The sequence below is a fragment of the Bombina bombina genome, chromosome 4 (assembly GCF_027579735.1).
Source record: "Bombina bombina isolate aBomBom1 chromosome 4, aBomBom1.pri, whole genome shotgun sequence".
Classification (NCBI taxonomy): Eukaryota; Metazoa; Chordata; class Amphibia; order Anura; family Bombinatoridae; genus Bombina; species Bombina bombina.
This window is the reverse complement of record NC_069502.1, coordinates 928147147-928172063: the sequence shown is the minus strand read 5'-3', so window position 1 is coordinate 928172063 and position 24917 is coordinate 928147147. Positions and strand designations below refer to the sequence as shown.

At 43.9% G+C, this 24917-nt stretch overlaps 1 protein-coding gene across 2 annotated transcripts in view; it reads left to right on the top strand.

Moving 5' to 3' along the window:
• Positions 1–24917, top strand: part of MTR (5-methyltetrahydrofolate-homocysteine methyltransferase) — a 600857-nt gene that overhangs the window by 60013 nt on the left and 515927 nt on the right. For both annotated transcript variants that reach the window (XM_053711885.1, XM_053711884.1), the window contains exon 6: positions 1501–1607. In XM_053711885.1, the coding sequence (XP_053567860.1) occupies positions 1501–1607 (107 nt within the window). The remainder of the gene's footprint in view (positions 1–1500; positions 1608–24917) is intronic.

The window sequence follows — 24917 nt, the reverse complement described above, 5'->3', positions numbered from 1 at the left end:
ATTATCAAATTTGCTTCATTCTCTTGGTATCATTTGTTGAAGGAGCAGTAGTGCACTACTGGTTTCTAACTGAGCACATGGGTGTGCCAATATATATTTTTGAGTAATATATATTATTCAATAAACTACAAAAATACTTATTCATTCCCTCATTTTGTCACTCATTGATTGCAATCTACTCCTAAATGGCCTTCCAAAACACTGCCTCTCCTCCCTCCAATCTATTATGAATGCTTCTGCTAGACTCATCCACCTAAGTCAACGATCTACATCAGCTGCTCCGCTCTGCCAGTCTCTACACTGGCTCCCCATGCACTCCAGAATACAATTTATAGTATTAGCCCTAACTTACAAAGCACTAAACCGTCTAGCTCCCAACTATATTTCCTCTCTCATCGTGAAATATTCCCTATCCCGTCCTCTTCGTTCAACCTCTGACCTACGTCTCTACACTCCTGTTATCTCTACGTCCCACTCCCGCCTCCAAGACTTTGCACGTGCTGCTCCTGTCCTCTGGAACCCTCTACCCCGCTCCATTAGACTGTCTCCAACCTTGTATAGCTTCAAACCCACCTATTCAGAGAGGCTTACCATCTCTCCTCCATCCCGCATCCGAACCAAACTAATACATGAACTGCCTGACTCACTACTGCAAATACAACCGATGTAACAAGCTACCCCAACTTTATGTTTCTGCACCCTAAACCTATAGACTGTGAGCTCTCCGCAGCAGGGCCCTCTTCCTCCTGTACTAGATTTTAGTTTTGTTCTGTTTTGTATTTTATCACAAATCTTTGTCATTGTATACCCCTATCATTGTACCCAGCGCTACGGAATTTGGCGGCGCTATACAAATAAATGATATAATAGAGAGAGAGAACAAGAGAAGAAAGCAAATTAAATAATATAAGTAAATTAGAAAGTTGTTTACAATTGTATGCTATGTCTAATTATGACTTTACTGTCCCTTTAATGTATTGTGCTCCTGCACTGTAAAAATACTGGTGGCTACTTTATCTAGCGAAGTATTCTACATTAAGGTGAACAGTGCTGGTCTATCTGGTTGTGTTTACTGTCCCGTTAAGATTTTATGATTCAGATTAAATAATTTAAAAATCCAATTTTACTTTTTGTTTTAAAATTTTTACCTCTAGGTCTCATTGGGTGTAACTTTTCTTGAGCTTACCTCAGTATGCTTTCATGGAAGAGTGCATGTGTCCTTGAGCATTATGTGGTAGTAGCATGTGTAGTGAAGTCATACAAGCAATCTGTGTGGTTGAGCCACTCTATGGTAATTCTCTATTGTAAAATATGATAGGGAACATTGCAGTTGTAGAAAACTAAACTCCAAGTGCATCTATCTTTTGAATAGGAGACCTCTAAACAGGTATTGGTACCTGAAGTGTGTGTGTTCTCTGCTGTCACTCAACACTGCCAGCTGCATCCCCATTCTATTGGAAGGAAATGGCCTTATTAAGAGTGCACCTTTTTGTTTTCCAGCCTTTGATGAACTTGTGGAAGCTTATACAGAGCAAGCAAGAGGACTTTTAGATGGGGGAGCAGACATCTTGCTGGTGGAAACAATATTTGATACAGCCAATGCTAAGGTGAGAAACACCAAATGTTTCTGTTTCATTGACTCTGAGCATGTTCAGAGCCTGCACAACACTATATTGCTAATCTCCAGTTCATAGTGCACAAGGGCGTTTACCATCATATAGATATAGAGTGTAGAGTAAGTTTACAGCAGGCAGCTGTAGCATTTGCTTGAGAAGTGATGGTTACGTTTCAGTGTTGCTATACATTCTTTACCTAAAAACATATAAAATGCTTGTTTAATATTTTGTTTTATAATCAAAATAATTTTGTAATCAAAGTTGAATCTGTTCCTATCTGAAATATCCATCCCTCCACCCCCTTCTTCTTCTGGCTGTAGTGTAGTGATGTATAGAGCGTCCCCACCCACTTATACTTCTTCTATATGCGCACCCCTCACCTAGCTCAGGCAAGAAGACAAATTGCTTGTGCATAGCCAGTCTTCAGAACTATCATTGAAAACCTCAATGTAAACAGGGAATCGCAAGGTTACTGTGATTCACTGTTTGTTGGAGCAAAGACAGCTAGCATCTTATAAGGAATGGGTACCCTTTAGACAGAAACGAGTAACTGCTTGTTTTCTTTTTTAAGACACGATGAGTCCACGGATCATCTTAATTATTAATGGGATATTCATCTCCTGGTTAGCAGGAGGAGGCAAAGAGCACCACAGCAGAGCTGTTAAATAGCTCCTCCCTTCCCTTCCACTCCAGTCATTCTCTTTGCCTACGTTAGTGATAGGAAGAGGTAAATTGAGGTGTTAGATTAGATTCTTCAATCAAGAGTTTATTATTTCTCTTGTTAAGTGTATCCAGTCCACGGATCATCCATTACTTGTGGGATATATTCTCCTTCCCAACAGGAAGTTGCAAGAGGATCACCCACAGCAGAGCTGCTATATAGCTCCCCCCCTCACTGCCATACCCAGTCATTCTCTTGCAACCCTCAACATAGATGGAGGTCGTGAGAGGACTGTGGTGTTTTATACTTATTTTATTTCTTCAATCAAAAGTTTGTTATTTTTAAATAGTACCGGAGTGTACTGTTTATCTCAGGCAGTATTTGGAAGAAGAATCTGCCTGCGTTTTCTATGATCTTAGCAGAAGTAACTAAGATCCATTTGCTGTTCTCACACATTCTGAGGAGTGAGGTACTTCAGAGGGGGAATGGCGTGCAGGTTTTCCTGCAATAAGGTATGTGCAGTTAAAATATTTTTCTAGGGATGGAATTTGCTAGAAAATGCTGCTGATACCGAAGTAATGTAAGTAAAGCCTTAAATGCAGTGATAGCGACTGGTATCAGGCTTATTAATAGAGATACATACTCTTATAAAAATGTGTTTCTCCAACATAGGTGTGTCCGGTCCACGGCGTCATCCTTACTTGTGGGATATTCTCTTCCCCAACAGGAAATGGCAAAGAGCCCAGCAAAGCTGGTCACATGATCCCTCCTAGGCTCCGCCTACCCCTGTCATTCTCTTTGCCGTTGTACAGGCAACATCTCCACGGAGATGGCTTAGAGTTTTTTAGTGTTTAACTGTAGTTTTTATTATTCAATCAAGAGTTTGTTATTTTGAAATAGTGCTGGTATGTACTATTTACTCAGAAACAGAAAAGAGATGAAGATTTCTGTTTGTATGAGGAAAATGATTTTAGCAACCGTCACTAAAATCCATGGCTGTTCCACACAGGACTGTTGAGAGCAATTAACTTCAGTTGGGGGAACAGTGAGCAGTCTCTTGCTGCTTGAGGTATGACACATTCTAACAAGACGATGTAATGCTGGAAGCTGTCATTTTCCCTCTGGGATCCGGTAAGCCATGTTTATTACGATTGTAAATAAGGGCTTCAAAAAGGGCTTATTAAGACTGTAGACTTTTTTTTTTTTTTGGGCTAAATCGATTGATTATTAACACATATTTAGCCTTGAGGAATCATTTTATCTGGGTATTTTGATATAATAATATCGGCAGGCACTGTTTTAGACACCTTATTCTTTAGGGGCTTTCCCAAAGCATAGGCAGAGCCTCATTTTCGCGCCGGTGTTGCGCACTTGTTTTTGAGAGGCATGGCATGCAGTCGCATGTGAGAGGAGCTCTGATACTTAGAAAAGACTTTCTGAAGGCGTCATTTGGTATCGTATTCCCCTTGGGGCTTGGTTGGGTCTCAGCAAAGCAGATACCAGGGACTGTAAAGGGGTTAAAGTTCAAAACGGCTCCGGTTCCGTTATTTTAAGGGTTAAAGCTTCCAAATTTGGTGTGCAATACTTTTAAGGCTTTAAGACACTGTGGTGAAAATTTGGTGAATTTTGAACAATTCCTTCATGTTTTTTCGCATTTGCAGTAATAAAGTGTGTTCAGTTTAAAATTTAAAGTGACAGTAACGGTTTTATTTTAAAACGTTTTTTTGTACTTGTTATCAAGTTTATGCCTGTTTTAACATGTCTGAACTACCAGATAGACTGTGTTCTGAATGTGGGGAAGCCAGAATTCCTATTCATTTAAATAAATGTGATTTATGTGACAATGACAATGATGCCCAAGATGATTCCTCAAGTGAGGGGAGTAAGCATGGTACTGCATCATTCCCTCCTTCGTCTACACGAGTCTTGCCCACTCAGGAGGCCCCTAGTACATCTAGCGCGCCAATACTCCTTACTATGCAACAATTAACGGCTGTAATGGATAATTCTGTCAAAAACATTTTAGCCAAAATGAACACTTATCAGCGTAAGCGCGACTGCTCTGTTTTAGATACTGAAGAGCATGACGACGCTGATATTAATATTTCTGAAGGGCCCCTAACTCAGTCTGATGGGGCCAGGGAGGTTTTGTCTGAGGGAGAAATTACTGATTCAGGGAACATTTCTCAACAAGCTGAACCTGATGTGATTGCATTTAAATTTAAGTTGGAACATCTCCGCATTCTGCTTAAGGAGGTATTATCCACTCTGGATGATTGTGACAAGTTGGTCATCCCAGAGAAACTATGTAAAATGGACAAGTTCCTAGAGGTGCCGGGGCTCCCAGAAGCTTTTCCTATACCCAAGCGGGTGGCGGACATTGTTAATAAAGAATGGGAAAGGCCTGGTATTCCTTTCGTCCCTCCCCCCATATTTAAAAAATTGTTTCCTATGGTCGACCCCAGAAAGGACTTATGGCAGACAGTCCCCAAGGTCGAGGGAGCGGTTTCCACTTTAAACAAACGCACCACTATACCCATAGAGGATAGTTGTGCTTTCAAAGATCCTATGGATAAAAAATTAGAAGGTTTGCTTAAAAAGATGTTTGTTCAGCAGGGTTACCTTCTACAACCAATTTCATGCATTGTCCCTGTCGCTACAGCCGCATGTTTCTGGTTCGATGAGCTGATAAAGGCGGTCGACAGTGATTCTCCTCCTTATGAGGAGATTATGGACAGAATCAATGCTCTCAAATTGGCTAATTCTTTCACCCTAGACGCCACTTTGCAATTGGCTAGGTTAGCGGCTAAGAATTCTGGGTTTGCTATTGTGGCGCGCAGAGCGCTTTGGTTGAAATCTTGGTCGGCTGATGCGTCTTCCAAGAACAAGCTACTTAACATTCCTTTCAAGGGGGAAACGCTGTTTGGCCCTGACTTGAAAGAGATTATCTCGGATATCACTGGGGGTAAGGGCCACGCCCTTCCTCAGGATCGGCCTTTCAAGGCAAAAAATAAACCTAATTTTCGTCCCTTTCGTAGAAACGGACCAGCCCAAAGTGCTACGTCCTCTAAGCAAGAGGGTAATACTTCTCAAGCCAAGCCAGCTTGGAGACCAATGCAAGGCTGGAACAAGGGAAAGCAGGCCAAGAAACCTGCCACTGCTACCAAGACAGCATGAAATATTGGCCCCCGATCCGGGACCGGATCTGGTGGGGGGCAGACTCTCTCTCTTCGCTCAGGCTTGGGCAAGAGATGTTCTGGATCCTTGGGCGCTAGAAATAGTCTCCCAAGGTTATCTTCTGGAATTCAAGGGACTTCCCCCAAGGGGGAGGTTCCACAGGTCTCAGTTGTCTTCAGACCACATAAAAAGACAGGCATTCTTACATTGTGTAGAAGACCTGTTAAAAATGGGAGTGATTCATCCCGTTCCATTAAGAGAACAAGGGATGGGGTTCTACTCCAATCTGTTTATAGTTCCCAAAAAAGAGGGAACGTTCAGACCAATCTTAGATCTCAAGATCTTAAACAAGTTTCTCAAGGTTCCATCGTTCAAGATGGAAACCATTCGAACTATTCTTCCTTCCATCCAGGAAGGTCAATTCATGACCACGGTGGATTTAAAGGATGCGTATCTACATATTCCTATCCACAAGGAACATCATCGGTTCCTGAGGTTTGCATTCCTGGACAAACATTACCAGTTTGTGGCGCTTCCTTTCGGATTAGCCACTGCTCCAAGGATTTTCTCAAAGGTACTAGGGTCCCTTCTAGCTGTGCTAGACCAAGGGGCATTGCTGTAGTACCTTACTTGGACGACATTCTGATTCAAGCGTCGTCCCTTCCTCAAGCAAAGGCTCACACGGACATTGTCCTGGCCTTTCTCAGATCTCACGGATGGAAAGTGAACGTGGAAAAGAGTTCTCTATCTCCGTCAACAAGGGTTCCCTTCTTGGGAACAATAATAGACTCCTTAGAAATGAGGATTTTTCTGACAGAGGCCAGAAAAACAAAACTTCTAGACTCTTGTCGGATACTCCATTCCGTTCCTCTTCCTTCCATAGCTCAGTGCATGGAAGTGATCGGGTTGATGGTAGCGGCAATGGACATAGTTCCTTTTGCACGCATTCATCTAAGACCATTACAACTGTGCATGCTCAGTCAGTGGAATGGGGACTATACAGACTTGTCTCCGAAGATACAAGTAAATCAGAGGACCAGAGACTCACTCCGTTGGTGGCTGTCCCTGGACAACCTGTCACGAGGGATGACATTCCGCAGACCAGAGTGGGTCATTGTCACGACCGACGCCAGTCTGATGGGCTGGGGCGCGGTCTGGGGATCCCTGAAAGCTCAGGGTCTTTGGTCTCGGGAAGAATCTCTTCTACCGATAAATATTCTGGAACTGAGAGCGATATTCAATGCTCTCAAGGCTTGGCCTCAGCTTGCGAGGGCCAAGTTCATACGGTTTCAATCAGACAACATGACAACTGTTGCGTACATCAACCATCAGGGGGGAACAAGGAGTTCCCTGGCGATGGAAGAAGTGACCAAAATCATTCTATGGGCGGAGTCTCACTCCTGCCACCTGTCTGCTATCCACATCCCAGGAGTGGAAAATTGGGAAGCGGATTTTCTGAGTCGTCAGACATTGCATCCGGGGGAGTGGGAACTCCATCCGGAAATCTTTGCCCAAGTCACTCAGCTGTGGGGCATTCCAGACATGGATCTGATGGCCTCTCGTCAGAACTTCAAAGTTCCTTGCTACGGGTCCAGATCCAGGGATCCCAAGGCGGCTCTAGTGGATGCACTAGTAGCACCTTGGACCTTCAAACTAGCTTATGTGTTCCCGCCGTTTCCTCTCATCCCCAGGCTGGTAGCCAGGATCAATCAGGAGAGGGCGTCGGTGGTCTTGATAGCTCCTGCGTGGCCACGCAGGACTTGGTACGCAGATCTGGTGAATATGTCATCGGTTCCTCCTTGGAAGCTACCTTTGAGACGAGACCTTCTTGTTCAGGGTCCGTTCGAACATCCGAATCTGGTTTCACTCCAGCTGACTGCTTGGAGATTGAACGCTTGATCTTATCGAAGCGAGGATTCTCAGATTCTGTTATCGATACTCTTGTTCAGGCCAGAAAGCCTGTAACTAGAAAGATTTACCACAAAATTTGGAAAAAATATATCTGTTGGTGTGAATCTAAAGGATTCCCTCGGGACAAGGTTAAGATTCCTAGGATTCTATCCTTCCTTCAAGAAGGATTGGAAAAAGGATTATCTGCAAGTTCCCTGAAGGGACAGATTTCTGCCTTGTCTGTGTTACTTCACAAAAAGCTGGCCGCTGTGCCAGATGTTCAAGCCTTTGTTCAGGCTCTGGTTAGAATTAAGCCTGTTTACAAACCTTTGACTCCTCCTTGGAGTCTCAATTTAGTTCTTTCAGTTCTTCAGGGGGTTCCGTTTGAACCCTTGCATTCCGTTGATATTAAGTTATTATCTTGGAAAGTTTTGTTTTTAGTTGCAATTTCTTCTGCTAGAAGAGTTTCAGAATTATCTGCTCGGCAGTGTTCTCCTCCTTATCTGGTGTTCCATGCAGATAAGGTGGTTTTACGTACTAAACCTGGTTTTCTTCCAAAAGTTGTTTCTAACAAAAAACATTAACCAGGAGATTATCGTACCTTCTCTGTGTCCGAAACCAGTTTCAAAGAAGGAACGTTTGTTGCACAATTTGGATGTTGTTCGCGCTCTAAAATTCTATTTAGATGCTACAAAGGATTTTAGACAAACATCTTCCTTGTTTGTTGTTTATTCTGGTAAAAGGAGAGGTCAAAAAGCAACTTCTACTCTCTCTCTTTTTGGATTAAAAGCATCATCAGATTGGCTTACGAGACTGCCGGACGGCAGCCTCCCGAAAGAATCACAGCTCATTCCACTAGGGCTGTGGCTTCCACATGGGCCTTCAAGAACGAGGCTTCTGTTGATCAGATATGTAGGGCAGCGACTTGGTCTTCACTGCACACTTTTACCAAATTTTACAAGTTTGATACTTTTGCTTCTTCTGAGGCTATTTTTGGGAGAAAGGTTTTGCAAGCCGTGGTGCCTTCCATTTAGGTGACCTGATTTGCTCCCTCCCTTCATCCGTGTCCTAAAGCTTTGGTATTGGTTCCCACAAGTAAGGATGACGCCGTGGACCGGACACACCTATGTTGGAGAAAACAGAATTTATGTTTACCTGATAAATTACTTTCTCCAACGGTGTGTCCGGTCCACGGGCCCGCCCTGGTTTTTTTAATCAGGTCTGATAATTTATTTTCTTTAACTACAGTCACCACGGTACCATATGGTTTCTCCTATGCAAATATTCCTCCTTAACGTCGGTCGAATGACTGGGGTAGGCGGAGCCTAGGAGGGATCATGTGACCAGCTTTGCTGGGCTCTTTGCCATTTCCTGTTGGGGAAGAGAATATCCCACAAGTAAGGATGACGCCGTGGACCGGACACACCGTTGGAGAAAGTAATTTATCAGGTAAACATAAATTCTGTTTTTAAAAAGTTTGCTGGCATGTTTAATCGTTTTTTACATATGTTTGGTGATAAAACTTATTGGGGCCTAGTTTTTTCCACATGGCTGGCTTGAATTCTGCCTAGAAACAGTTAACTGAGGCTTCCCACTGTTGTAATATGAGTGGGAGGGGCCTATTTTAGCGCTTTTTTGCTCAGCAAAAATTACAGACACAGACATCCTGCTTCTTCCTGCATGATCCAGGACTTCTCTAGAGGGCTCAAAAGGCTTCAAAAGTCGTATTGAGGGAGGTAAAAAGCCACAGTAGAGCTGTGGCAGTTGTTGTGACTGTTTAAAAAACGTTTTTTTGTCAATTGTTGTTCCGTTTTTGGTATTAAGGGGTCAATCATCCATTTGCAAGTGGGTGCAATGCTCTGCTAACTTATTACATACACTGTGAAAATTTTGTTAGTGTAACTGCATTTTTTCACTGTTATTTCAAATTGGGACAAGTTCTGTGTTTCTTAAAGGCGCAGAAGCATTTTTTATATTGCTTGTAAACTTGTTGTAAAGTGTTTTCCAAGCTTGCTAGTTTTATTGCTAGTCTGTTTAAACATGTCTTGTTGTAAAGTGTTTTCCAAGCTTGCTAGTTTTATTGCTAGTCTGTTTAAACATGTAAAGTGTTTTCCAAGCTTGCTAGTTTTATTGCTAGTCTGTTTAAACATGTCTGACACAGATGAATCTACTTGTTCATTATGTTTGAAAGCCATTGTGGAGCCCCATAGGAGATGTGTACTAAATGTATTGATTTCACTTTAAATAATAAAGATCAGTCTTTATCTATAAAAGAATTATCACCAGAGGACTCTGTCGAGGGGGAAGTTATGCCGACTAACTCTCCCCACGTGTCAGAACCTTCGCCTCCCGCTCAGGGGGCGCACGCTAGTATGGCGCCAAGTACATCAGGGACGCCCATAGTGATTACTTTGCAGGACATGGCTGCAATCATGAATAATACCCTGTCAGAAGTATTATCTAGATTGCCTGAATTGAGAGGCAAGCACGATAGCTCTAGGATTAGGAGAGATGCAGAGCGCGCAGGTGCTGTAAGAGCCATGTCTGATACTGCGCCACAGTATGCAGAACATGAGGACGGAGAGCTTCATTCTGTGGGTGACGGCTCTGATTCGGGGAAACCTTATTCAGAGATCTCTAATTTTAAATTTAAGCTTGAGAACCTCCGTGTATTGCTTGGGGAGGTCTTAGCTGCTCTGAATGACTGTAACACAGTTGCAATTCCAGAGAAATTGTGTAGGCTGGATAGATACTATGCGGTGCCGGTGTGTACTGATGTTTTTCCTATACCTAAAAGGCTTACAGAAATTATTAGCAAGGAGTGGGATAGACTTGATGTGCCCTTTTCCCCACCTCCTATATTTAGAAAAATGTTCCCAATAGACGCCACTACACGGGACTTATGGCAGACGGTCCCTAAGGTGGAGGGAGCAGTTTCTACTTTAGCAAAGCGTACCACTATCCCGGTTGAGGACAGTTGTTCTTTTTCGGATCCAATGGATAAAAAATTAGGTTACCTTAAGAAAATGTTCGTTCAACAAGGTTTTATCCTGCAGCCCCTTGCATGCATTGCGCCTGTCACTGCTGCTGCGGCATTCTGGTTTGAGTCTCTGGAAGAGGCCATTCACACAGCTCCATTGGATGAAATTATGGACAAGCTTAGATCGCTTAAGCTAGCTAACTAATTTGTTTCTGATGCCATTGTTCATTTGACTAAACTAACGGCTAAGAATTCCGGATTTGTCATCCAGGCGCGTAGGGCGCTATGGCTTAAATCCTGGTCAGCTGACGTGACTTCTAAGTATAAATTACTTAACATTCCTTTCAAAGGGCAGACCTTATTCGGGCCCGGCTTGAAAGAAATTATTGCTGACATTACTGGAGGTAAGGGTCATACCCTTCCTCAGGACAGGGCCAAATCAAAGGCCAAACAGTCTAATTTTTGTGCCTTTCGAAATTTCAAGGCAGGAGCAGCATCAACTTCCTCTGCTTCAAAACAGGAGGGAACTGTTGCTCATTCCAGACAGGCCTGGAAACCTAACCAGTCCTGGAACAAGGGCAAGCAGGCCAGAAAGCCTGCTGCTGCCCCCAAGACAGCATGAAGGAACAGCCCCCTATCCGGAAACGGATCTAGTGGGGGGCAGACTTTCTCTCTTTGCCCAGGCGTGGGCAAGAGATGTTCAGGATCCCTGGGTGTTGGAGATCATATCTCAGGGATATCTTCTGGACTTCAAGGCTTCTCCTCCACAAGGGAGATTTCATCTTTCAAGGTTATCAGAAAACCAGATAAAGAAAGAGGCATTCCTAAGCTGGGTGCAAAACCTCCTAGTAATGGGAGTGATCCATCCAGTTCCGCGGACGGAACAAGGACAGGGTTTTTATTCAAATCTGTTTGTGGTTCCAAAGAAAGAAGGAACTTTCAGACCAATCTTGGATCTAAAGATCTTAAACAAATTCCTCAGAGTTCCATCATTCAAAATGGAAACTATTCGGACCATCCTACCAATGATCCAAGAGGGTCAGTACATGACCACAGTGGATTTAAAGGATGCCTACCTTCACATACCGATTCACAAAGATCATCATCGGTTCCTAAGGTTTGCCTTTCTAGACAGGCATTACCAATTTGTAGCTCTTCCCTTCGGGTTGGCCACAGCCCCGAGAATTTTTACAAAGGTTCTGGGCTCACTTCTGGCGGTTCTAAGACCGCGAGGCATAGCGGTGGCTCCTTATCTAGACGACATCCTGATACAGGCGTCAAACTTTCAAATTGCCAAGTCCCATACAGTGATAGTTCTGGCATTTCTGAGGTCGCATGGGTGGAAAAGAGTTCTCTATCCCCACTCACAAGAGTCTCCTTCCTAGAAACTCTTATAGATTCTGTAGAGATGAAAATTTACCTGACGGAGTCCAGGTTATCAAAACTTCTAAATGCTTGCCGTGTCCTTCATTCCATTCCACGCCCGTCAGTGGCTCAGTGTATGGAAGTAATCGGCTTAATGGTAGTGGCAATGGACATAGTGCCATTTGCGCGCCTGCATCTCAGACCGCTGCAATTATGCATGCTAAGTCAGTGGAACGGGGATTACTCAGATCTGTCCCCTCTACTAAATCTGGATCAAGAGACCAGAGATTCTCTTCTCTGGTGGCTATCTCGGGTCCATCTGTCCAAGGGTATGTCCTTTCGCAGGCCAGATTGGACAATTGTAACAACAGATGCCAGCCTTCTAGGTTGGGGTGCAGTCTGGAACTCCCTGAAGGCGCAGGGATCGTGGACTCGGGAGGAGAAACTCCTCCCAATAAATATTCTGTAGTTAAGAGCAATATACAAGGCTCTTCTGGCTTGGCCTCAGTTAGCAACACTGAGGTTCATCAGATTTCAGTCGGACAACATCACGATTGTGGCTTACATCAACCATTAAGGACAAGGGACAAGGAGTTCCCTAGCGATGTCAGAAGTCTCCAAGATAATTCGCTGGGCAGAGTCTCACTCTTGCCACCTGTCAGCAATCCATATGCCAGGCGTAGAGAACTGGGAGGCGGAAGTTGTCAGACTTTTCATCCGGGGGAGTGGGAACTCCATCCGGAGGTGATTGCTCAATTGATTCTGCGTTGGGGCAAACCAGAGTTGGATCTCATGGCTTCTCGCCAGAACGACAAGCTTCCTTGTTACGGTTCCAGGTCCAGGGACCCAGAAGCAACGCTGATAGATGCACTAGCAGTGCCTTGGTTCTTCAACCTGGCTTATGTGTTTCCACCGTTCCCTCTGCTCCCTCGACTGATTGCCAAGATCAAACAGGAGAGAGCATTGGTGATTCTGATAGCGCCTGCGTGGCCACGCAGGACCTGGTATGCAGACCTAGTGGACATGTCATCCTTTCCACCATGGACTCTACCTCTGAGACAAGACCTTCTAATACAAGGTCGTTTCAATCATCCAAATCTAATTTCTCTGAGACTGACTGCATGGAGATTGAACGCTTGATTCTATCAAAGCGTGGCTTCTCCGAGTCAGTTATTGATACCTTAATACAGGCACGAAAGCCTGTTACCAGGAAAATCTATCACAAGATATGGCTTAAATATCTTTATTGGTGTGAATCCAAGAATTACTCATGGAGAAAGGTTAGGATTCCTAGGATATTGTCCATTCTCCAAGAGGGTTTGGACAAAGGATTATCAGCTAGTTCCTTAAAGGGACAGATTTCTGCTCTGTCTATTCTTTTGCACAAGCGTCTGGCAGAGGTTCCAGACGTTCAGGCATTTTGTCAGGCTTTGGTTAGAATTAAGCCTGTGTTTAAACCTGTTGCTACCCCATGGAGCTTTAAACTTGGTTCTTAAAGTTCTTCAAGGAGTTCTGTTTGAACCTCTCCATTCCATTGATATTAAGTTGTTATCCTGGAAAGTTCTTTTCTCCTGTTAAGTGTAGTCAGTCCACGGGTCATCCATTACTTATGGGATTATATCTCCTCCCTAACAGGAAGTGCAAGAGGATCACCCAAGCAGAGCTGCTATATAGCTCCTCCCCTCTACGTCATACCCAGTCATTCTCTTGCACCTAACTGATAGGACGTGTGAGAGGACTGTGGTTGTTAAACTTAGTTTTTATTTCTTCAATCAAAAGTTTGTTATTTTAAACGGCACCGGAGTGTGTTGTTTCTTCTCAGGCAGCATTAGAAGAAGAATCTACCTGAGTTTTGTGTATGATCTTAGCGGTCGTAACTAAGATCCACTTGCTGTTCTCGGCCATTCTGAGGAGTGAGGTAACTTCAGAACAGGGGATAGCAGGCAGGGCTCACCTGCAAGGAGGTATGTTGCAGTATATTATTTTCTAAGTAATGGAATTGACTGAGAAAATACTGCTAATACCGATGTAATGTAAGTGCAGCCTTAAATGCAGTAGTAGCGACTGGTATCAGGCTGATATGTATGTATGTATACTCTGAGGTATTTCTGGGGAATGGAATTTCACTAAGAAAATACTGTCTATATTTAAGTAATATTTGAGCCTACACTGCAGTGAAAGCGACTAGCAGCAGGCTTATTAATAACATTTCATAATTTCATTTTTAAAACGTTTACTGGCAGGTTAATCGTTTTTTTCTGAGGTACTTGGTGAAAAAACTTTATGGGCATGGTTTTTACCACATGGCTGTCGTTTGTTTCTGAATAAAATCAGTTTACTGAGCTTCCCCACTGTTGTAATATGAGTGGGAGGGGCCTATTTTAGCGCTTTATTGCGCAGTAAAAATTTAGTCACAGTCTTCCTATTTCTTCCTCCATGATCCATGACGTCTCTACAGAGCTCAGGGGTCTCCAAAACTAGTTTTGAGGGAGGTAATCACTCACAGCAGAACTGTGAGAGTGTGTTTTGACTGTGATAAAAACGTTAATATTAAATTGTTATCCGTTTTTGGGTATTAAGGGGTTAATCATCCATTTGCTGGTGGGTGCAATCCTTTGCTAACTTAATACATTTACTGTGAAAATTTGGTTGCTATAACTAATTTGGTTCATTGTTATTTCAACTGTGACAGTTTTTTGTGCTTCTTAAAGGCACAGTAGCGTTTTTTATATTGCTTGTAAATTTATTTAAAAAGTATTTTCCAAGCTTGCTAGTCTCATTGCTAGTCTGTTTAAACATGTCTGACACAGATGAATCTCTTTGTTCAATATGTTTAAAGGCCAATGTGGAGCCCAATAGAAATTTGTGTACTAATTGCATTGATGCTACTTTAAATAAAAGCCAATCTGTACATGTAAAGAAAATTTCACCAGACAACGAGGGGGAAGTTATGCCGACTAACTCTCCTCACGTGTCAGTACCTTCGCCTCCCGCTCAGGAGGTGCGTGATATTGTGGCGCCAAGTACATCAGGGCGGCCCATACAAATCACTTTGCAAGACATGGCTAATGTTATGACTGAAGTACTATCTAAATTGCCGGAATTTAGGGGTAAACGCGATCACTCTGGGGTAAGAACAGAGTGCGCTGATAATAATAGAGCCATGTCTGATATGCGTCACAATTTGCAGAACATGAGGACGGAGAGCTTCATTCTGTGGGTGACGGATCTGATCCAAGTAAACTGGACTCAGACATTTCAAATTTTAAATTTAAGCTTGAGAACCTCCGTGTATTACTAGGGGAGGTATTAGCGGCTCTGAATGATTGTAACACGGTTGCAATTCCAGAGAAAATATGTAGGCTGGATAAATATTTTGCGGGTACCCGGCGTGTACTGACGTTTTTCCTATACCTAAAAGGCTTACAGAAATTGTTAACAAGTAGTGGGATAGACCCGGTGTGCCTTTTTCACCCCCTCCTATATTTAGAAAAATGTTTCCAATAGACGCCACCACACGGGACTTATGGCAGACGGTCCCTAAGGTGGAGGGAGCAGTTTCTACTCTGGCTAAGCGCACCACTATCCCGGTGGAGGATAGCTGTGCTTTTTCAGATCCAATGGATAAAAAGTTAGAGGGTTACCTTAAGAAAATGTTTGTTCAGCAAGGTTTTATATTACAACCCCTTGCATGCATTGCGCCTGTCACGGCTGCGGCGGCATTCTGGTTTGAGTCTCTGGAAGAGACCCTTAGCACAGCTCCATTGGATGAGATTATAGACAAGCTTAAAGTCCTTAAGCTAGCTAATTCATTTATTTCTGATGCCGTAGTACACTTAACTAAACTTACGGCTAAGAACTCCGGATTCGCCATTCAAGCGCGTAGAGCGCTGTGGCTTAAATCCTGGTCAGCCGATGTGACTTCTAAATCTAAATTGCTTAACATCCCTTTCAAAGGGCAGACATTATTCGGGCCTGGTTTGAAAGAAATTATCGCTGACATTACTGGAGGTAAGGGCCATGCCCTGCCTCAAGACAGGGCCAAACCAAGGGCTAAACAGTCTAATTTTCGTGCCTTTCGTAACTTCAAGGCAGGAGCAGCATCAACTTCCTCCGCTCCAAGACAGGAAGGAACTGTTGCTCGCTACAGACAGGGCTGGAAACCTAACCAGTCCTGGAACAAAGGCAAGCAGGCCAGAAAACCTGCTGCCCCTAAGACAGCATGAAGTGAGGGCCCCCGATCCGGAAACGGATCTAGTGAGGGGCAGACTTTCTCTCTTCGCCCAGGCTTGGGCAAGACATGTCCAGGATCCCTGGGCGTTAGAGATCATATCTCAGGGATATCTTCTGGACTTCAAAGCTTCTCCTCCAAAAGGGAGATTTCATCTTTCAAGGTTGTCAGCAAACCAGATAAAGAAAGAGGCGTTTCTACGCTGTGTACAAGACCTTTTACTAATGGGAGTGATCCACCCAGTTCCGCGGTCGGAACACGGACAAGGGTTTTACTCAAATCTGTTTGTGGTTCCCAAAAAAGAGGGAACCTTCAGACCAATCTTGGACTTAAAGATCCTAAACAAATTCCTAAGAGTTCCATCGTTCAAAATGGAAACTATTCGGACCATCTTACCTATGATCCAAGAGGGTCAGTACATGACCACAGTGGATTTAAAGGATGCCTACCTTCACATACCGATTCACAAGGATCATTACCGGTATCTAAGGTTTGCCTTCCTAAACAGGCATTACCAGTTTGTAGCTCTTCCCTTCGGGTTAGCTACAGCTCCAAGAATCTTTACAAAGGTTCTGGGCTCTCTTCTGGCGGTACTAAGACCGCGAGGAATAGCGGTAGCTCCGTACCTAGACGACATTCTGATACAAGCGTCAAGTTTCCAAACTGCCAAGTCTCATACAGAGTTGGTTCTGGCATATCTAAGGTCGCATGGGTGGAAGGTGAACATAGAAAAGAGTTCTCTATTGCCACTCACAAGAGTTCCCTTCTTAGGGACTCTTATAGATTCTGTAGAAATGAAAATTTACCTGACAGAGGACAGGTTATCAAAACTTCTAAATGCTTGCCGTGTCCTTCATTCCATTCAACACCCGTCAGTGGAGGTAATCGGCTTAATGGTAGCGGCAATGGACATAGTACCTTTTGCACGCCTGCATCTCAGACCGCTGCAATTGTGCATGCTAAGTCAGTGGAATGGGGATTACTCAGATTTGTCCCCTATGCTAAATCTGGATCAAGAGACCAGAGATTCTCTTCTATGGTGGCTTTCTCGGCCACATCTGTCCAGGGGGATGCTCTTCAGCAGGCCAGATTGGACGATTGTAACAACAGACGCCAGCCTGCTAGGTTGGGGCGCTGTCTGGAATTCCCTGAAGGCTCAGGGATCATGGACTCAGGAGGAGAGACTCCTTCCAATAAACATTCTGGAATTAAGAGCAGTTTTCAATGCTCTTCTGGCTTGGCCTCAGTTAGCAACTCTGAGGTTCATCAGGTTTCAGTCGGACAACATCACGACTGTGGCTTACATCAACCATCAGGGAGGGACAAGGAGTTCCCTAGCGATGATGGAATTCTCAAAGATAATTCGCTGGGCAGAGTCTCACTCTTGCCACCTGTCAGCGATCCACATCCCAGGTGTGGAGAACTGGGAGGCGGATTTCCTAAGTCGCCAGACTTTTCATCCGGGGGAGTGGGAACTTCATCCGGAGGTGTTTGCCCAACTGCTTCATCATTGGGGCAAACCAGATCTGGATCTCATGGCGTCTCGCCAGAACGCCAAGCTTCCTTGTTACGGATCCAGGTCCAGGGACCCGGGAGCGGTACTGATAGATGCTCTGACAGCACCTTGGGTTTTCAACATGGCTTATGTGTTTCCACCCTTCCCGATGCTTCCTCGTTTGATTGCCAGGATCAAACAGGAGAGAGCATCGATGATTCTAATAGCACCTGCGTGGCCACGCAGGACCTGGTATGCAGATCTAGTGGACATGTCGTCCTGTCCACCATGGTCTCTGCCTCTGAGACAGGACCTTCTGATTCAGGGTCCTTTCAAACATCCAAATCTAATTTCTCTGAGGCTGACTGCATGGAGATTGAACGCTTGATTCTATCAAAGCGGGGATTTTCGGAGTCAGTGATTGATACCTTAATACAGGCTAGGAAACCTGTTACCAGGAAAATTTACCATAAAATATGGCGTAAATACTTATATTGGTGCGAATCCAAGAGTTACTCATGGAGTAAGGTTAGGATTCCTAGGATATTGTCTTTTCTACAAGAAGGTTTAGAAAAGTTTTTATCTGCTAGTTCGTTAAAGGGACAGATCTCAGCTCTGTCTATCCTTTTACACAAACGTCTGTCAGAAGTTCCAGACGTTCAGGCTTTTTGTCAGGCTTTGGCTAGGATTAAGCCTGTGTTTAAGACTGTTGCTCCGCCGTGGAGCTTAAACTTAGTTCTTAACGTTCTGCAAGGTGTTCCGTTTGAACCCCTTCATTCCATTGATATCAAGCTGTTATCTTGGAAAGTTCTGTTTTTAATGGCTATTTCCTCGGCTCGAAGAGTCTCTGAGTTATCGGCCTTACATTGTGATTCTCCTTATCTGATTTTTCATTCAGACAAGGTAGTTCTGCGTACTAAACCTGGGTTCTTACCTAAGGTAGTCTCTAACAAGAATATCAATCAAGAGATTGTTGTTCCATCATTGTGTCCTAACCCTTCTTCAAAGAAGGAACGACTTCTGCACAATCTGGACGTCGTCCGTGCCCTGAAATTTAATTTGCAGGCAACTAAAGATTTTCGTCAAACTTCTTCCCTGTTTGTCGTTTATTCTGGACAGAGGAGAGGTCAAAAAGCTTCGGCTACCTCTCTCTCTTTCTGGCTTCGTAGCATAATACGTTTAGCCTATGAGACTGCTGGACAGCAGCCTCCTGAAAGGATTACAGCTCATTCTACTAGAGCTGTGGCTTCCACTTGGGCCTTTAAGAATGAGGCCTCTGTTGAACAGATTTGCAAGGCTGCAACTTGGTCTTCACTTCACACTTTTTCAAAATTTTACAAATTTGACACTTTTGCTTCTTCGGAGGCTGTTTTTGGGAGAAAGGTTCTACAGGCAGTGGTTCCTTCCGTGTAAAGATCCTGCCTGTCCCTCCCGTCGTCCGTGTACTTTTAGCTTTGGTATTGGTATCCCATAAGTAATGGATGACCCGTGGACTGACTACACTTAACAGGAGAAAACATAATTTATGCTTACCTGATAAATTCCTTTCTCCTGTAGTGTAGTCAGTCCACGGCCCGCCCTGTGTTTTACGGCAGGTCTAAATTTTAAATTAAACTCCAGTCACCACTGCACCCTATAGTTTCTCCTTTCTCGTTTGGTTTCGGTCGAATGACTGGGTATGACGTAGAGGGGAGGAGCTATATAGCAGCTCTGCTTGGGTGATCCTCTTGCACTTCCTGTTAGGGAGGAGATATAATCCCATAAGTAATGGATGACCCGTGGACTGACTACACTACAGGAGAAAGGAATTTATCAGGTAAGCATAAATTATGTTTTTTTGATGGCTATTTCCTCGGCTCGAAGAGTCTCTGAGTTATCTGCCTTACATTGTGATTCTCCTTATCTGATTTTTCATTCAGACAAGGTAGTTCTGCGTACCAAACCTGGGTTTTTACCTAAGGTGGTTTCTAACAGGAATATCAATCAGGAGATTGTTGTTCCATCATTGTGTCCTAACCCTTCTTCAAAGAAGGAACGTCTTTTACATAATCTGGACGTAGTCCGTGCCTTGAAGTTTTACTTACAGGCTACTAAAGATTTTCGTCAAACATCTGCCCTGTTTGTCGTTTACTCTGGACAGAGGAGAGGTCAAAAAGCTTCGGCAACCTCTCTCTTTTTGGCTTCAGAGCATAATATGCTTAGCCTATGAGACTGCTGGACAGCAGCCCCCTGAAAGGATTACAGCTCATTCTACTAGAGCTGTAGCTTCCACCTGGGCCTTTAAAAATGAGGCCTCTGTTGAACAGATTTGCAAGGCTGCGACTTGGTCTTCGCTTCACACCTTTTCAAAATTTAACAAATTTGACACTTTTGCTTCTTCGGAGGCTGTTTTTGGGAGAGAGGTTCTACAGGCAGTGGTTCCTTCCGTTTTAAGTTCCTGCCTTGTCCCTCCCATCATCCGTGTACTTTAGCTTTGGTATTGGTATCCCACAAGTAATGGATGATCCGTGGACTGGATACACTTAACAAGAGAAAACATAATTTATGCTTGCCTGATAAATGTATTTCTTCTGTTAAGTGTGATCAGTCCACGGGTCATCATTACTTCTGGGATATTACTCCTCCCCAACAGGAAGTGCAAGAGGATTCACCCAGCAGAGCTGCATATAGCTCCTCCCCTCTACGTCACTCCCAGTCATTCTCTTGCACCCAACGACTAGATAGGATGTGTGAGAGGACTATGGTGATTATACTTAGTTTTATATCTTCAATCAAAAGTTTATTTTAAAATAGCACCGGAGTGTGTTATTACCTCTCTGGCAGAGTTTGAAGAAGAATCTACCAGAGTTTTGCTATGATTTTAGCCGGAGTAGTTAAGATCATATTGCTGTTCTCGGCCATCTGAGGAGTGAGGTAAACTTCAGATCAGGGGACAGCGGGCAGATGAATCTGCATAGAGGTATGTAGCAGTTTTTATTTTCTGACAATGGAATTGATGAGAAAATCCTGCCATACCGATATAATGTCATGTATGTATACTTTACACTTCAGTATTCTGGGGAATGGTACTTCACTAGAATTACACTGTAAGAAATACATAAAGCTGTTTAATAACTAGAGATTATGTTTAACGTTTTTGCTGGAATGTAAAATCGTTTTCATTTGCTGAGGTACTGTGTGAATAAATGTTTGGGCACTATTTTTCCACTTGGCAGTTGCTTAATCTGTTTTTCTGACAGTTTCTGTTCTCCCTCACTGCTGTGTTGTGAGGGGGAGGGGCCGTTTTTTGGCGCTTTTACTATGCATCAAATATTTCAGTCAGCAACTCATTGTATTCCCTGCATGATCCGGTTCATCTCTACAGAGCTCAGGGGTCTTCAAAACTTATTTTGAGGGAGGTAATTTCTCTCAGCAGAGCTGTGAGAATTATAGTTTGACTGAGATAAAAAACGTTTTTTCTGTAATTTGTTTCCTGCTTTCAGAATTTGTTATCTTTGCTAATGGGATTAAACCTTTGCTAAAGTTGTGTTGTTTACAAGGATTGAGGCTATAACTGTTTCAATTTATTAATTTTCAACTGTCATAGATCTTCTGTGCTTCTTAAAGGCACAGTACGTTTTAATATTATTCTAATTGAATTGTATTTCCAAGTTGCAAGTTTATTTGCTAGTGTGTTAAACATGTCTGATTCAGAGGATGATACCTGTGTCATTTGTTGCAATGCCAAAGTGGAGCCCAATAGAAATTTATGTACTAACTGTATTGATGCTACTTTTAAATAAAAGTCAATCTGTACAAATTGAACAAATTTCACCAAACAACGAGGGGAGAGTTATGCCGACTAACTCGCCTCACGTGTCAGTACCTACATCTCCCGCTCAGAGGGAGGTGCGTGATATTGTAGCGCCGAGTACATCTGGGCGGCCATTACAAATCACATTACAGGATATGGCTACTGTTATGACTGAGGTTTTGGCTAAATTACCAGAACTAAGAGGTAAGCGTGATCACTCTGGGGTGAGAACAGAGTGCGCTGATAATATTAGGGCCATGTCAGACACTGCGTCACAGGTGGCAGAACATGAGGACGGAGAACTTCATTCTGTGGGTGACGGTTCTGATCCAAACAGACTGGATTCAGATATTTCAAATTTTAAATTTAAACTGGAAAACCTCCGTGTATTACTAGGGGAGGTGTTAGCGGCTCTGAATGATTGTAACACAGTTGCAATACCAGAGAAAATGTGTAGGTTGGATAAATATTTTGCGGTACCGACGAGTACTGAGGTTTTTCCTATACCTAAGAGACTTACTGAAATTGTTACTAAGGAGTGGGATAGACCCGGTGTGCCGTTCTCACCCCCTCCGATATTTAGAAAAATGTTTCCAATAGACGCCACCACAAGGGACTTATGGCAAACGGTCCCTAAGGTGGAGGGAGCAGTGTCTACCTTAGCTAAGCGTACCACTATCCCGGTGGAGGATAGCTGTGCTTTTTCAGATCCAATGGATAAAAAGTTAGAGGGTTACCTTAAGAAAATGTTTGTTCAACAAGGTTTTATATTGCAACCCCTTGCATGCATTGCGCCGATCACGGCTGCAGCGGCATTCTGGATTGAGTCTCTGGAAGAGAACATTGGTTCAGCTACTCTGGACGACATTACGGACAGGCTTAGAGTCCTTAAACTAGCTAATTCATTCATTTCGGAGGCCGTACTAAACTTACGGCGAAGAATTCAGGATTCGCCATTCAGGCACGCAGGGCGCTGTGGCTAAAATCCTGGTCAGCTGATGTTACTTCTAAGTCTAAATTGCTTAATATACCTTTCAAAGGGCAGACCTTATTCGGGCCCGGGTTGAAAGAGATTATCGCTGACATTACAGGAGGTAAAGGCCATGCCCTGCCTCAGGACAAAGCCAAAGCCAAGACTAGACAGTCTAATTTTCGTTCCTTTCGTAATTTCAAAGCAGGAGCAGCATCAACTTCCTCTGCACCAAAACAGGAAGGAGCTGTTGCTCGCTACAGACAAGGCTGGAAACCTAACCAGTCCTGGAACAAGGGCAAGCAGACTAGGAAACCTGCTGCTGCCCCTAAAACAGCATGAATTGAGGGCCCCCGATCCGGGATCGGATCTAGTGGGGGGCAGACTTTCTCTCTTCGCCCAGGCTTGGGCAAGAGATGTTCAGGATCCCTGGGCGCTAGAGATAATATCTCAGGGATACCTTCTGGACTTCAAATACTCTCCTCCAAGAGAGAGATTTCATCTGTCAAGATTGTCAACAATCCAGACAAAGAAAGAGGCGTTTCTACGCTGCGTACAAGAGCTCTTGTTAATGGGAGTAATCCATCCAGTTCCACGATCGGAACAGGGACAGGGGTTTTACTCAAATCTGTTTGTGGTTCCCAAAAAAGAGGGAACTTTCAGACCAATCCTGGACTTAAAGATCCTAAACAAATTCCTAAGAGTTCCATCGTTCAAGATGGAGACTATTCGGACAATTTTACCTATGATCCAAGAGGGTCAATACATGACCACTGTAGATTTTAAAAGATGCTTACCTTCACATACCGATTCACAAAGATCATTATCGGTACCTAAGGTTTGCCTTCCTAGACAGGCATTACCAGTTTGTGGCTCTTCCATTCGGATTGGCTACAGCTCCAAGAATCTTCACAAAGGTTCTGGGTGCTCTTCTGGCGGTACTAAGACCGCGGGGAATCTCGGTAGCTCCATACCTAGACGACATTCTGATACAAGCTTCAAGCTTTCAAACTGCCAAGTCTCATACAGAGTTAGTGCTGGCATTTCTAAGGTCACATGGATGGAAGGTGAACGAAAAGAAAAGTTCACTCGTTCCACTCACAAGAGTTCCCTTCCTGGGGACTCTTATAGATTCTGTAGAAATGAAGATTTACCTGACAGAGGACAGGCTAACAAGACTTCAAAGTGCTTGCCGCACCCTTCATTCCATTCAACACCCGTCAGTGGCTCAATGCATGGAGGTAATCGGCTTAATGGTAGCGACAATGGACATAGTACCCTTTGCACGCTTACACCTCAGACCACTGCAACTGTGCATGCTAAGTCAGTGGAATGGGGATTACTCAGACTTATCCCCTTCTCTGAATCTGGATCAAGAGACCAGAAATTCTCTTCTATGGTGGCTTTCTCGGCCACATCTGTCCAGGGGGATGCCATTCAGCAGACCAGACTGGACAATTGTAACAACAGACGCCAGCCTTCTAGGTTGGGGTGCCGTCTGGAATTCTCTGAAGGCTCAGGGACAATGGAGTCAGGAGGAGAGTCTCCTGCCAATAAACATTCTGGAATTGAGAGCAGTTCTCAATGCCCTCCTGGCTTGGCCCCAGTTGACAACTCGGGGGTTCATCAGGTTTCAGTCGGACAACATCACGACTGTAGCTTACATCAACCATCAGGGAGGGACAAGAAGCTCCCTAGCTATGATGGAAGTATCAAAGATAATTTGCTGGGCAGAGTCTCACTCTTGCCACCTGTCAGCAATCCACATCCCGGGAGTGGAGAACTGGGAGGCGGATTTCTTAAGTCGTCAGACTTTTCATCCGGGGGAGTGGGAACTTCATCCGGAGGTCTTTGCCCAAATACTTCGACGTTGGGGCAAACCAGAGATAGATCTCATGGCGTCTCGACAGAACGCCAAGCTTCCTCGTTACGGGTCCAGATCCAGGGATCCAGGAGCAGTCCTGATAGATGCTCTGACAGCACCTTGGGACTTCAGGATGGCTTACGTGTTTCCTCCCTTCCCGTTGCTTCCTCGATTGATTGCCAGAATCAAACAAGAGAGAGCATCAGTGATTCTAATAGCACCTGCGTGGCCACGCAGGACTTGGTATGCAGACCTGGTGGACATGTCATCCTGTCCACCTTGGTCTCTACCTCTGAAACAGGACCTTCTGATTCAGGGTCCTTTCAAACATCCAAATCTAATTTCTCTGAGGCTGACTGCATGGAGATTGAACGCTTGATTCTATCAAAGCGGGGATTTTCGGAGTCAGTGATTGATACCTTAATACAGGCTAGGAAACCTGTTACCAGAAAGATTTACCATAAGATATGGCGTAAATACCTATATTGGTGTGAATCCAAAGGTTACTCTTGGAGTAAGGTTAGGATTCCTAGGATATTGTCTTTTCTACAAGAAGGTTTAGAAAAGGGTTTATCTGCTAGTTCATTAAAGGGACAGATCTCAGCTCTGTCCATTCTGTTACACAAACGTCTGTCAGAAGTTCCTGACGTCCAGGCTTTTTGTCAGGCTTTGGCCAGAATTAAGCCTGTGTTTAAAACTGTTGCTCCACCATGGAGTTTAAACCTTGTTCTTAATGTTTTACAGGGCGTTCCGTTTGAACCCCTTCATTCCATTGATATAAAGTTGTTATCTTGGAAAGTTCTATTTTTAATGGCTATTTCCTCGGCTCGAAGAGTCTCTGAATTATCAGCCTTACATTGTGATTCTCCTTATTT